A 15,867-nucleotide genomic window follows, 5' to 3' on the forward strand; every position below is an offset into this window, starting at 1 on the left:
TAAGAGGTTTGCCTTGCACACTGCTGACCTGGGTTCGACTAGTGGCATTGCATATGGTCCCCCAAGCCCTGACAGAAGTGATCCTTGAGTGCAGAGGCAGAAGTAAGCCCTGGGCACAGCTGGGTGGGACCAAATCTACCCACCCCCCACCCAATAAAAAGCTATAATCCAGACAATGTTAGACTAAAAATATACAAAGAGATTTAAAAAAACAAACAGGGGAATAAAAACCCTCAGTTTACTTCTGATTTTAATAAAGGCGGCAAAACAATCCTAATGGAAAGAAAAACTTTTTCAACAAGTGATGCTTTCACAATTAGAAATTTAAAATTGCTTAATTCATAGAAAGACTACTAAATACTGAATGGAAAACCAAGGAAAGAAAAAAAGTTTTATAACCAGTGATTTCCTGGTAGAAAAAGACATACAGGATATACAGCTCCAGCAGTAGAGCATGTGGCTTGCAAGGGGCAAAACCCTGAGTCCATTTCCTGGTACAGCATGCTTCCCCTGCCGCCCCCCGCCCCAAACTGCTTAAGGATACTTAATAAAATTTTATTGAAAGATTAAAAAAACTAGTAACTATGAATAGCTATCAAGAAAGAATGGCTGAATTATAGAATATACTTTTTTGTAATTGTATATTTAAAATATAAAATATTATGGGACTATAGTGAGTTTGAACTACTCAGATTAGTTTAGAAAGTGGCTGCAGAGTATAGTTAAAGGAAGTAACTGGCATCATATGATTTCATTTTTAAACATTTTAAAGAGAAAAAACCCTCTGTTTAATATAGCCAATTTGTGAAAAAATATGGAGGTATTGAAGGAATCATACGCAACTATTCACATTAACCTCATAGGCTTTGTATAAAGGCATGGAAAAGCCATGTTATTCAACAGTATGGCACACATTACTTTTGCAATTTAAAAATAATTTAAACACCCTTCTATTAAAAAAAACAATTTTAAAAAGCATAATAACAAATTATACTATCTGCAAATGGCTGTCAATTGAAGTAAATTGGCCACCTAATGGGAGTTCAAGTAATCACAGATCAGGCTAAAATGGCATCAATTAGGTACTAGGAAATGTAGAGAGTTTTAAAGCAAAGAGAATGAGCAAATAAAATTAGTCAAAAACAAATAAAATCGCTCCACTTGAATATGATAGCTTTGCCATCAGTTAACAGCTAAGCAATTCTGGGTAACTGTTTGACCCTCTTCAAAGAGAAAAAAAATATCAGCCTCAATAAGTATGCTATTAAGATGAAATAATAATGCATGCCAGTTTTTGCTAAATGACTGCTGAGAAATATATATTAATTTAAAGTGTATCATTATTAGTAAAGAAAATTAAATAATAATGAAGTGTTTATTTAAATCACATAAGTGAGGTAGTTAAAACTGTAAGATATGTATGTGTGTGTGTGTATATATATATATATATATACATATGTAGACATGTGTATAAGTGTGACCTAGAGTACAGATCACAGAATGTATAGGCAGATATTAATATAAAGTAGGAAAAATATCTTAAAGATTTTTTATATAGTTTTGAATATTCAACTATTCAGATAAACAATAACATATAACCAATTGTTTGTTAAATGCTGACAAATTCAAAAAATTATGATTCAAGAGTATTTGGGCTGTCTGAAACAAAACAGCAAAAACTTGTACTCTTAAATAACAAATAAGCAAAACATGACCCAGGAAAATGATGTTTCATTTTTTCTCTTTTCCTTTATTGGGGGTCACACGGCTCTGCTCAGGGCCATAATCTGTGCTGGGGACTGAACCCAGAGAGCCTGTGGCATCCAAGCCACGCACCTTACCCACCGTCCTAGCTTACCCTGGCCTAATGATGAATAACAAGGAAGACTAAAAATGTGTGAACACAAAAACAAACACAACAGCATTACAAGCCAAGTAATCCCACCATCCTACTTCAGAACTGCAGATATGATAGGAATGATGCTTACTGTTTCAAACATTTTTTAAAAAATTTTTTGCTCAGGGCTTATTCCTGGCCCTGTGCTCAGAAATCACTCCTTGGGGCACCACAGAGGGTACTGGGGATTGAATGAGGTCAGCTGTGTGCAAGGCAAGCACTCTGACAACTGTATTACGTATCCAGCCCCCAAAATGTTTACTTTTCAAAGGATATATAAATAATTCCAGAATTTATTTTACAATGAATAAAGAATTAATTAAAAACATGGGGTGGGGGGTAGAAAAAGACAGGAAGGTATTTAAAGAAAAAGGAGATTAAAGTAGGTAGACCATTTTACTCAGCAGAAACTAAAATGTTAATGTGAAACTGATCATACTTGAAAGAGTAGGAAAGCTGTCCTCCACTTCTAATTGACCGATACCTTCTGAATACTGATTGGCAGTTGAATATGCAGATTCTAAAACCCTGAAATATAAAAGGATATAATTTAAAAGTGCATAAGACAAATAATGTTAGTTTAGCTCTACGCAGAGAAACCAAGAACTCACTAAACAGCATAAGCAATTCTATGTATGTATGCACTAAAACACTTTTTAATTGATTCACCGTGAGTAATCGATAATACAGTAACATAGCTTTCATGTTTGAGCTTTGATCATACACTCATCAAACACCCATCCCTTCACCAGTGCACATTTTCCACCACCAAAGTCCCCAGTAACCCCCCCAACCCCCCCCCCGACACATTTCACACCTATCCCTGCCTGTGTGGCAGACAATTTGCACAATACTCTCTTTCTCCGGACTGGAGCTATAGCACAGCAGGTAGGGCATTTGCCTTGCACTCTGGTGACCCAAGTTTGATTCCTCTGTCCCTCTCGGAGAGTCTGGTAAGCTACTGAGAGTATCCAGCCCACATGGCAGAGCCTGGCAAGCTACCTGTGGCATATTCGATATGCCCAAAACAGTAACAACAAGTCTCACAATGGAGACATTACTGGTGCCCGCTTGAGCAAATAGATGAACAACAGGACGACAGTGCTACAGTGCTACTCTCTTTCTCTACTTTGGTTACTGTCGATATCTGAGTCCAGTCCTACAACCACTCGTACTTGCTGAAAATGCAATGCAAGACAGTGTGTCTTGTGTTGCTTGTTATGGATACAATATAATGTCGAGTGGCTGCAAAAGCGGCCACACACTTTAGGAATTTTAAAATTTTAATAGTTAGGGTCTGGAGAGATGGCTGCAGCCAGTTGCTCGGGTCCGAGATTCATTTGTGTGTCTCTGGATCATGGCCGTGTGTGGGCATATTCTCAGAGTCTCATAGCAGCGGGGGGAAGGAGAAGGAGCAACTTCTCCCCTGTCCCATGAGGCCTGGCATTTCCCACCACCGCCACCCACACCTGGAGCTTTTCACTGAGTTCTAGAGGCCGCCGGGGTTCCTCTAAACACTTCTTTTACAAGTAAGTAAACTCACTTTTAGAAAAGTAGTATTCTTGTTATGGAAGGAATCAGTATGTTTAAAATTCTAGCTACATAAAACGTTTTCCAAATTTTAGCTAAGCTTCAGATTCCCCTGTTTATTGCTTGATCTGCAGTGTGGCAAAAGACAGAAGAGCATAAAGACAGAGGTAGAAATCACCTATCACGAATAAAAACTATAAACCTAAGTGAACTTGTTTAGCCATTCGGATGCACAATCCTTTGCTTTGTTTCATTTTGTTCATCTATATATATTAAAAAAAAAACTTGGAAAGAAGACTACAAGCATCAGTGACAAGGAATCTATCAGGTGGTCCCCCACCTTGAACCTCCCACCTCAAAATGGCACAACGCTAGCATTCAGCTTCACACCTGACTTGGAATTTCCAAATATGTGTATGGTATGCTTACTTTTTCAGTTCATCCACATCAGAGTTATTTTCCTGCAGGACTCGGATTCCCCGACCATAGCTGGTACCTCCATGGAGATGAAACTCTAGTGCTAAAAATGTGGCCCGGTTCTCCGAATTCGCTGACTGAAGCTTGGTATGGAGGCTATAGATTCTAAGAAAGCTTCCAACCTGAAATTAGATTATTTGCTATTTAGAAAACAGAGAAAAGCCAAAGGATTTCTTATACCCAAAACTATTTAGAGACCACTAAAATCTATCCATAGTCTAAATGAGGTAGATTGGCCAATCACAACAAATACTTGTATGTTACACTAGCAACATTCTAAAACACTTGTCTGGCAGAGCCAAAACCCAAGTGTGCATGATACATACATACACACACAACCATAAATACACACACTCACACACACATATATATAGGTGTGTGTGTATTATGCAAACATCTGTGAATAGATGTGTATGTATATAAAAGACCTGTTTATGTGTATTCCTATCTCTCTCTCTACATATATGCATAGATATCTAGTCATGTTTAACCATAAGTCAGTCACATTTCAGAGACTACAGTGTGCAGAAAGAAGCTTCCATTTTGTAAAATAAGCTGTGGGAAAAAGCAGAAGGCTTAAGCTATAATCTATCACTTTACAAAATTCATAATAATTAGGACCTTGGTATTAATGCAGAAATACCTATGAACATGGACAAATCTTAAGAATGTACCAAGGGGCTGGAGCAATAGTAAACAGGTAGAGTGTTTGCCTTGCACGTGGCTGACCTGGGTTAAATCCCCGGCATCCCACATGGTCCCAAGCACCTCCAGAAGTAACTCCTGAGTATAGAGCCAGTAGTAACCCCTGAGCATTGCTGGGTGTGACCCCAAAAAAGAAAAAAGTATCAAAGGGTAAAAATTAGAGAATGACATATATCATATGTGTTTTAGATAAGAATCAGTCACTGTCACTGGCATCCCAGTACTCATTGACTCGCTTGAGCGGGCACTAGTAATGTCTTCATTGTGAGACTTGTTGTTACTGTTTTTGGCGTACTGAATATGTCATGGGTAGCTTGCCAGACTCTGCCGTGCGAGCAAGATACTCTTGGTAGCTTGCCGGGCTCTCCAAATCCAAGTTGGCTGCATGCAAAGTGAACACCCTACCCACTGAGCTATCGCTCCAGCCCATAGATAAGAGTGTGTAATATAAAAGAATAAAAAACATGGTATATGTAACTAAAACAACAGATAGAGGCTACTGGGGAACAAAAATAATGAAAATGTTTAGAACAAAAATCTTCAGTATTTTTATAAAATTATTATTAAATGATCTGATTTTAAAACCTCATTATTTAAAAAATAAACTTACTTTAAAAAAGTTAGAAGTTCTGAAATAAGTATAAGAAAATTATGTTAAATTATTCAATTTGAATGGTAGGAACATTGTTGTTCATTATACTATTTGACAAATATTCATCACAATATGATAAAATTTAAAGATCAGGAGAGAATTTACTTACATAAATAGGCAATTAATATGGCAAGCTGTTATTTCCAAAAATTCCTTCTGGAGGCAGCATTGTGTTTTCTTTAAGCTTGCTAAATGCATTTCAAAAATGTGTGAGATGCTCTATTATGATAGATGGATACTGCTTTGTCTTTTAGTAATGTAAGGAGTTTCCAAAAAATAAAAATAAAGGGATTCATATGCTAAAAAAAGATAAACAAAACTACAAATAAAACTATACTTCAAAAAATGTTTTAAAAACCCATTTCAATATAGAAACACTACAAAGAAAACAAAGCAAATGCAGATATGATAAAATCATCACCTTTAGAAACAATTTAAATAAACTTTAAAAAAAAGGTTAGAATTCACAAGTAAGTTAAACAATTTACTAACCTATTTATGCCTGAGGATAACCAACCATAACTCTGGGGTCACTGAAGGCTAAAATTCAATTATGACTACATATGTTCTACAATTACTTTTTACCACTGTGTCAGGGTAAGACAGAGAATAATACACTTTAACATCTACCCAAAAATATTAAAATGTCAGTGTGTGTGTTTGTGTGCATGTGTCTGTGCAAAATGTCTCCGGAGTAAAAAAATATTTAAGGTTGATTTTGGGAAAATGTTGACAGCAACTTAAACTGTAAAGTGTATTATTGCCTTAACTGTTCTATTTATTTAAAAATAAAAAGGATGTTTCTCTCTTTCCTATAGAACAAATGCATTCCAAGTATTTTAGTACAGCAATAATGTTAAACATCAAGCGCTAATTTTTATTTCATCTAACCCTGAGTTCTTGAATTTTTATGAAATGGTATTCTGATTGTCCCCCAAGATGTGATTCCAATGTGTATTAAAGTAAATTTCTATATTACCACACAGAAAAATAATTATTACATGACAGACAAATAATAAGATGTTCTGCAACTCTTAAGAGGAAAATTATTGTGGTCACATTTTCTTAATTTTGTGTGCTCACAGCACCCTCTAGTGGGTGATATAAAACACACAAAAGAGATCAAAAAAAAAAAGTCAGAAAAGAAGGGTTTGCACAGCTTTGTCATTCACCAGTGGGTATTATTATATACTTCATCATTTCTCCAAAAAATGAGTACTATAGAGAAATTATATTATAAGGAAATCAGGAAAAGCAAGGGAAACAGAAAGAACATAGAAGCAGTATACAAAAATATAAAAAGATTTGAAAAGTAAAAAGAATCTAAAATGTAATATAAAGTTTTAAAATCATTATATTTAAATATAATTCATGTTGAAAAATTATATATGAACTAGAAACGCATCAAAATATACATTACACACTCATTTTTCTCTGACAAGTTGGTATATACATGTATGTAATCACATAAAGAATAAGAAAATGCTGGCTTCCTGAATCCCGATTTTAACCTAATTTTGTAATCTGACTTCAGTAAATAACATGAGTTGAAATGTCTCCTCCTACAAAACACTTACTTCCAAAAAACAAAAAAAAAACTGGCAACTAAAATTCAGTTTTTAAATAATAAGAGTTCACTTTTGCTGTTTTCTTCCAATAAGCAGGCTGTGGAACTCCCTCAAGGTAGGATGGAAGCTATTTGCAATAAGGAAAATCATTTCTTTATAGTTTTTATGAAGAATGTAAACAAATACTGGAAACAAATACCACAGAGTAAAAGGCTGGCCGCACCCAACTAAGTCTGAAACCTTGGGCTTATGAGGTTTTCTCAGTTGTAAAATGTGGATGAATGGTGAAGTAATTTCTCCACAGAGCTATACTAAATATATCAGGAGTGCTTAATAAATGTTCCTCGTATTATCATTATTAACAGTACTATGCACTGCAAATAAAAGATATTTAAGAAACAATAAACATCCTTAAAAGACGATTAAATGTAATATCTCAACAGTATGTTTTTACTGAAAAATCTATTTCAAAATCAGTGGGTGTTCTAGCAATTGCACAATAAAAACACAGACATAAATTATTATATATATTAGAAATGACTAGAGTTTTCTTATAGGTAAAAATTCATACTAGATTTTGATAAACTTAAAAGCTTATCAGTTAAATTTACATATATTTAAACATCCATTAAGTAGACCAAAACAATCTTTCACAATAATTTCATAGTAAAATTGTATAGTTTTGTTCATGTCTTTCTTTTTGATTTTGGGCCATACCTGACAATGCTCAGGACGTACTCCTGGCTCTACACTAGGAACTATTCCCGGCCAGGTTCAGGAAACAATATAGGTTGCTGGGGTTCAAACCCAGGTTGGCCACGTGCAAGGTAAGTAGCCTGCCTACCGTGCTCTATCTCCTACCCCCTAAAATTGTGTAGTTTTAAAATATGGAAGATATATTTCATTTAAAATAGTTGTTTGAGTCAATCTATTGGATTTTCTAATCATCTAAAATACATGTTTACAAATTAAAATTGTATAAAAACAAATTTTACATCTCAACATCATGAAAATTATCTGTAAGTGAGGTTTATCCCATTTCAAAAAACACAAAACAGCACAAGTAGCGCAATATCACCTTCAGAGACTTTGCCACTTGAACATGGTTATCGTAGACTACAATGTCTGCTGTCAGATTCTGCAGCTGGTGCATCTGATTTACGTCACCATGAAGAGCATTGTCTTGTATTAAGACTCTCCAAGAAGGGAAGGGTGTCCTTGTGCCATCCCAAACCTGTCACAAAAGGAGAGAAAAGTGTAATGATCTTTTGTAAAATGGCGAAGACTTAAGGAGTTTTACCTGCTGTTAAAACAACAATGTCACTGTCACTGTCATGGTCATCCTGTTGCTCATGGATTTGCTCAAACAGGCACCAGTAACATCTCCGTTGTGAGACTTGTTACTGTTTTTGGCATATCAAATACACCATGGGTAGCTTGCCAGGCTCTGGCGTGCGGGCGAGATACTCTTGGTAGCTTGCCGGGCTCTCCGAGAGGGACAGAGGAATCGAACCCAGGTCCGCTGTGTGCAAGGCAGATGCCCTACCTGCTGTGCTATCGTCCCTCCCGAAGCTGTGCGCTTGGTCAAAGAGGACGGTCTTCCCTGAATAGAGATGGACCGGCCTTCCATGAAGGATATATGTGTAGCTGCACTCCCCTGCTAGGACCTCCAAATACAACAATGTAATATATTCCCAAACCTATGCTGAACTTTTAGGTATGATGGAGAGTTCTCACTGAATATAAAAGGGCTATATGTGCATAAGCAGAAAAATGGAAGAAAACATGGCATATCAAGAGGGAACATGGGTTAACAAGAGCCTTCATTTTTTTTTTTTTTTGCTTTTTTTTTTTGGGTCACACCCAGCGGTACACAGGGGTTACTCCTGGCTCTGCACTCAGGAATCACCCCTGGCGGTGCTCAGGGGATCATATGGGATGCTGGGAATCGAACCCGGGTCGGCCACGTGCAAGGCAAACACCCTACCCGCTGTGCTATTGCTCCAGCCCTGAGCCTTCATTCTTTAAAGTACTTTCAATGGCTTCATGTATATACTCAAATTTATTAAATAATACATATTTATTAAATAATATACATATTGAGTATATATACTGAAATTTATTAAACACCCCCTTTGCTGTTTGGGGTGTTTCAAACATATTGCATTTTAAATAATTTAGTAATCCTCATTTTGCATATCACGAGGGCCTTCAGGGAAGGTAACCCAACTGAGAATTAAGGCTACTGAAGAAAGGACCAATGCAAGAAGGATACTCTCTGGCATTTTTTGTACTCTGAGAGCAGGATAAACTGCCCCTGAGAAAAAGTCCCCTCCCTGTCACATCCTTTCCACCAGAGAGAAAATGTTTAGGGCCCAGAAAGTAAAACACACAAGCTTTATTATATTACCAGTCCTAAGCTTTTTATTGTTATACCTGACTAAAAAGTTCGCATACTTTGGCCACTTTTGAGTCCCACATTGCTAAAACACTTCCAGACCCCAAATAAATTTTGCTTTCTTCTCTTTTAATAGCTTTATATCAAATTAATTATTAAGCCAGCCAGAGAACTTAAAAGTACAAGGGGAAAGAATTTTTTCCCTTACAGTTAAGGGATTCAAAAATTTCCCTACTAATTTTCCTGTGCATATTCTTAGCTTTTAAGAACATATGCTGGCTTTTATCCTTCTAATTTTCTGCTTCTCGGGGCCACACCCCCAGTGGTGCTCAGGGCGTAAGCCTGGCGCTACACTCAGGAATCACTCCTGGTGGTGCTCAGGGGACCACATGTGCAGTGCTGGGGAATGGATTCTGGGTCAACAACATGCAAGAAAGCATTTTAACTCCTGGGACGGGAGTGACAGTGCAGCAGAGAGGGTGTCTGCCATGCATGCAGCTGACCTGGGTTCAATCCCTGGCACCTCACACAACCCCCAGAGCACCGCCAGGAGTACTCCCTGGGCATAATCAGATGTGACCCTTTGCCCAAAATTATTTTAAAAAGAAGGCATTTTAACTCCCGTAACATCTGGCTGGTTCCAAGTGATTTCTCCCCCACTGCTATAATTTAGAAAATATTTTTTTTAAAAAAACAATGAATATTTGCTTACACTGGCGGCTAAGAACATAAACTGATAAGTCATGGGTACTAGTGGGAAAAAAAGTTAAACTCAAGCTACTTTTGAAGATTCCGAAAAAGATGGGGGCATGAACACAATGAATAGGGTCCTACTTCATCCTTCAGACACGAGCTGGCCTGCATGTGTAGGGTGCATGGACAAACTTCCAAGAGATAAACTAGGGCACACAAGGGTATAAACGGGAATGACAAAAGATGTTTAATATGCTATGAGCTGTCAATGTCTGCCGTGGAAATGTCAGAAGCTTGGCCGGTCAAGAGTAACTATTCCATTTAGAAAACACTACATTTCTATAAAGAAGGTGTCTGCCAGAGTCAGATTATCAAGGAAGTAATGGATCATGCTGATGATACTGCTGTTTCAGATAAACAATTATGAGTGTGTTTCACACCGTTCCCTAAATTATTCAAAGCACCAGGACAATTCCTCTGGGAACTGTAATAACACTGTATCACAAACAGTTTCTCCCACTTGGTATTTGTTATTTCATTTTGAGTATACTTTTTTTTTTGTGACTTCAAGACAGCTTTACAGAGTCTATGGGTCTCTGGGGAGAAGTTTCAGAGGGTAGACTGTGGCTATAATTACTTCTCTGCTGCAGTTTTAAGTGCTTAAAAGTCAATTAAAATTTTCATATCAGAACTTAATCTGTTATGCATGTGTATATTATATACATAGACAAATAATTTTCCAAATAGATGATTAACATTTAATAATCTTTGTCAATTAAACATGTCAGTTATCTGATTATGTATTGTATTAAACATAAAAGACTGTTTTTGAGGTCCCTGGAGGTTTTTAGTAATCAGTCTACTAAAGATTTAATATTATACTTTCATAATAGAAGTTCCACTTAGATTTTCCTGTTTTAGTCTTATCACTTAACTTCTCCAAGAAATATCAGAATTACAGTCAATTAAAAATGTGTTAGTCCACAGAGAATACAATGGACTGGGGTGCAAACTTCACATGCCGTAGACCAAGGAACAGCCCTCAGCTCCCCAGCTCCACACGGTACCTCCCACTGCTTTCCAGCTGAACCAGGGGCAACAGCCGAACACTGAGTCAAAAATTCCTGAATTTCAACAATCTTGTGACAAGGATTTGCTTATCAAGGGGGAATATCCACCTTGATATTCTCTGCTATCCACATCATGACTCAAGATATGCACCTCTATGCTCCCACTGACTTGTTTTACATTTTTCTACTCTGTCATCCCGTTGCTCATCGATTTGTTCGATGTAATGTCTCTCATTGAAAGACTACTGTTTTTGGCATATCCAATATGCACGAGTAGCTTGCCAGGCTCTGCCACGCGGGCTCGATACTCTCGGTAGCTTGCCGGGCTCTCCGAGAAGGGCAGAGGAATCGAACTCGGGTCGGCCGCGTGAAAGGCAAAAGTCTAACCTCTGTGCTATCGCTCCAGCCCACATTTTTCTAATAAAACCATTTTACTTTACTAAAGAAAGTAAGGGAGGAGAAATACCTTTTATTGTTAAAAACATTTTTATAAACTTATTTTTTTAACAGGTAACACTAAACATGCCCTCATGAAGACGACAATAATTTTCCTAAAATGAAACCATTTCTGAATTCTGAAAATAAATGTAGGATTATATTTATTCTTTTCACTTAACTGGATTGTTTGATAGTTGTTGATGAATTGTTTTCAATATTCATGAATGAATCTGATCTATGTACCCTAGTTCGGGGAGACACTAATCTGTTTTGGTCTAATTCAGCTTGAGAGAATTTACCATCTGGAATCAAAACTATTTTTGCATACTAAATTCATTAAAATTAAAAAATATATATAAACTAGATTTAAGTTTAGACAATACACTAAGGGGCAGTGATGTATCTCAGTAATAGGGCACTTGCCTTGCATGTGTAAGATCCTGGCTTCAATCCCCGGGAATGCAAATACCAATCATGAGTCAATTTAACTCAAACTTTGACTTTACTATTTGCCAGTAAAAAAGAGTTGCATACAGGAATGGGAAAGATAGTACACTGGGTAAGGCTTTTGCCTTGCATGTAGCAATTCAGGTTAAGCCCTAAGTACTCCATACAGACCCAAGTCCCACCAAAAGTGTGTGGCTTAACAAAAACCAAAGTTCCATATAACACTTTCTGGTATTTAAATTTCCCATACAGAAATATATCTATATCACTCTTTTTTTAGAAAATTATTTTATTTTTAAAAATAAGAGTAATCAAGCTTCAAGTTCAAGACTGTGAACTTATTTGAATGGTATATTTTTTAAATCATCTACAATATAAAACAATTCCTACACACTATGCTATTAAGAAACATGTGCTTTCACATGTAGCTAGGTTGTGTTTACAGATAAATGTGAAATGGCAAATGTAAGATACTAAATGTTTAAGTTTACCTCCTAAGTGTATCAAGATGATCCAAACTAAAACATTTACATGTAATGTCATAGAATTAAAAAAAAAAAACCAAGCAGTTGGATAGTGTCCTCGGTCACAATTTCTGTTTCCCTGGAATCTCTTAAAGTGACTGTATTTATAAAGAATTAATTAAAATGAAGTCATATGGAATTAGGTGAGCCCGAATTTAACACTCAAGTTAGGTTGTGCCCTAAAACTGAATCTGATTGAGGCCCTTAAAAGAAGAGAAAAATCTGGACTCCCAGAGAAGAACCATTTGAAGACAGAGAGAACAAATGGGGTCTGGTGTAGGTACCTGGCTAGCCAAAGAATACCAGCAAGCAGCTCAAACAAGGGCTGGGAAGGACTGAGGGGGCATGCCATGCTCATGCCTTGATTTTGATCTTTGGGCCTCCAGATATGAGACAAACGACCCAGTTTGTGGTAATTTATTATGGTAGCCCTAGAAAGCCGAGATCTTTTTTTGGGGATGGCATTTAAAAAAAAAAATCTCTTTAGTAAGTTTAAAAAACAACTGCAGAGTAATGTATATGTTACCAGATATATACTATAGGTATTTATTAAATTGTGATTTGAATATAAACCATTAACAATGTCTACTGAATTATTAAGATAAGTGTATCACAGATACCAATAGATGACAGTACTGCTAAATGATGAATACAAGGCCCAGGTTGAGGTGGAAAATATCTATACTATATTCCAGGATGATAAAATCTTATTAGGAATAATTCCTGGTATCATTTGTTTCTAAGAATTTATTCCTGGTGTGTGATTAAAAAAATAAATAAAGGTCAACATTTTAGCTCCCAGAAATAATAAATATCGCTACAGATACTTCTTTATATATGTATAAATTTGAATATATATGACTATTATCACCTATGTATTATCAAATATATTTTCTTATATAAAGCTTATACTTGATTTGTAAATATGAATAAATATGTAATATATAAATTACTAACAGCATATCATGAACATCTCTCAACATGCAGTGAGAAGAGATAGGAAAGAAACCGAACATCAACGAGTCAAAGAATAAGAAGGCTCTCTTAACAAGGAGACAGAAATATGCACGCAAAGATTATATATTTCCCATCACATTATGACTAAAATAAGGAAAGATACATAGCACAGACTACTATAAAATGTATATGTGAGAATACTCTTTCTGGAAATAGTGAAAAAAGGATAAAAGTAGAATTGCTTGGATATCCATGCACATTATAATGGTTAAGTATTAATATAGTATATATCATATACATACTATATATTCTTTTTTTTAATGATGGATACCTGAAACATCCACTATTATATTGTATTGATACTTCAACAGAACATTCTCTTAAATGCTCACTTAAGATTTTTAAACCTTTCATGTAGTAGAGTATGAAAATCTATCCCATCAGAATACTAGTATAAGCTCTTCATTTTATGTAGATTGTGCTAACTTAGAATTTCAGGGACTTAAATCTACCTTTAGAAGAAATGAAGCTCCATCCACTTCTGCCTTGCCCAGGAGCTGACAAGTCAGGTCAAAATACTGCATGGGCTGAACATCACACAATTTCACTAATGTCGAAGAAGGTGAAATGTTAGTAGACGCCCAAACACGTAAGGCTTCCACCTTTTTGCGATCCTCGGAAGTGAAGTTAAAATACTTGCTTGAAGTGCGGGGAATGATAGGAGCCCCCAAAGTCCCCTCAAAAGTCAGAGATGCAAAGCCAGAGCTGGTGATGCCTTGAGTCTCATTTTTATATATTTGTATCTAAGGAAGTGGGTAAAAGAGAAAATAAAACACAATCAAGCAGGATAGCTAACTGATGCAAAGCCCAGAATTAAAAAAAAAAAAATCACAAGACATTAAAATCTTGTTAGAAGAGTTAATAAGCGTATAATTCTTTAACATGTTTCATTTAATTAGCACAGAAAGTTATAAATTTTACTGGACTATATGAAGATCTTCAAGCAATACTGCATAAAATATATTGCTCATTTTAAGAGACCTAAGTGGTAGATTTCTTAATTCTCTAAAACTGGATTTCACAAAAACTTGGATTTTACAACTTCTTAACATTGTACAAGATATAATATAAAGATATAATATATAATGAACAAAAGGTAAAAGGATAAGTTGTTTGTGAATGTACTAAGAAAAATTAGAATACTTAAATATGAGGCTGAAAGAATGAAGTGAAGTTGTGGCTAAGTGATTTAAGCTATAAGGACCTGACTTTTAAAATCCATAAAGTCTAATAGTCTGAGGGCATTAGTTCTTCAGTGATATAATTTCATTCGGTTATACTATTTTGCCTTCGTATTAGTGGTGCTAAATTTACTCTACAAGAGTAGGTTTCTTTAAGAAGGCATTTCTTTATCTTTGAGTCAAGAGTGGAAATGTGGAAATAACTTTTTAAACTGTTGTGTATTTTCCCAATCACTGAATTTTTAAAAAAACTTTTAACAACCAAGATTTTGGTTGGTAGCATTTTATTTTGCACTGAATAAGTAACACTGTGTATAAGTGATAAAATTTATTATAGAAAGATGAAAAGATGTAAATTTTCATTTTAATTTTTTACACTTAATTTGTAACTAGATGGTGTCATATTAAGCAAAATAAGTCACACAAAGAAAGACAAACACTGGATGACCTCAATCATCTGGAATATAAAGGAAACCTATCAAGCGAAGACAAAAGTAAACAAACAAACAAAAACTATTAAACTCTGCCAATTAGACATTTAAAAAAAATGTATTAGAGAATCAACATGAGATAAAGTTACAGACTTACAAACTTTCATACTTGCATTCCAGTAAATGATCGAGTACGCATTCCTCCATCAGTGCCATTTTCCACCATCAATGGTCCCAGCATCCCTCCCACCACCCTCACCCTGTCCCCTCCACCCCACCCCACCCCACCTCGCCTCTGGGGCAGGGCATTCCCTTTTGCTCTCTCTCTCCTTTTGGGTGTTGTGGTTTGCTATAGAGGCATTAAGTAGGCATCATGTTCAGCCTACAGTTTATTTTCAGCCCATAACTCCCATCCCTAGCAGGCCTACCTAGCACCCTTTGCTTAGTGGTCCCTTCTCTATCTTAGCTGCCTTTCCCCCCAGCATGTGAGGCCAGTTTCCAAGCTGTGGAGTAATCCTCCTGGTACTTATCTCTACTATTCTTGGGTGTTAGTGTTCCATTCTGTGACTTTATATTCCACAAATGAGTGCAATCTTTCTATGTCTTTCTATGTCTGTCCCTCTCTTTCTGACTCATTTCACTTAACATGATACTTTCCATGTTGGTCCAACTATATGCAAATTTCATGATTTCATCTTTTCTAACAGCTGCATAGTATTCCATCATGTAGATGTACCAAAGTTTCTTTATCCAGTCATCTGTTCTCGGGCACTCGGGTTTTTTCTGTTTACATTCTGGCTAATGTAAACAGTGCTGCAATGAACATAACAGGTGCACAT

The 15,867-nt window shown here is 36.1% G+C and overlaps 1 protein-coding gene across 2 annotated transcripts in view; it reads right to left on the reverse strand.

Annotated features, from left to right (window-relative positions):
- Positions 1-15,867, reverse strand: part of POT1 (protection of telomeres 1) — a 72,252-nt gene that overhangs the window by 25,377 nt on the left and 31,008 nt on the right. For both annotated transcript variants that reach the window (XM_004608295.3, XM_055123654.1), the window contains 4 exons: positions 13,869-14,159; positions 7,908-8,063; positions 3,857-4,026; positions 2,337-2,425 (listed from right to left, as the gene is read on the reverse strand). In XM_004608295.3, coding sequence (XP_004608352.3) covers positions 2,337-2,425; positions 3,857-4,026; positions 7,908-8,063; positions 13,869-14,159 — 706 coding nt within the window. The remainder of the gene's footprint in view (positions 1-2,336; positions 2,426-3,856; positions 4,027-7,907; positions 8,064-13,868; positions 14,160-15,867) is intronic.

Source organism: Sorex araneus, chromosome 1, assembly GCF_027595985.1.
Source record: "Sorex araneus isolate mSorAra2 chromosome 1, mSorAra2.pri, whole genome shotgun sequence".
NCBI classification, from domain to species: Eukaryota; Metazoa; Chordata; class Mammalia; order Eulipotyphla; family Soricidae; genus Sorex; species Sorex araneus.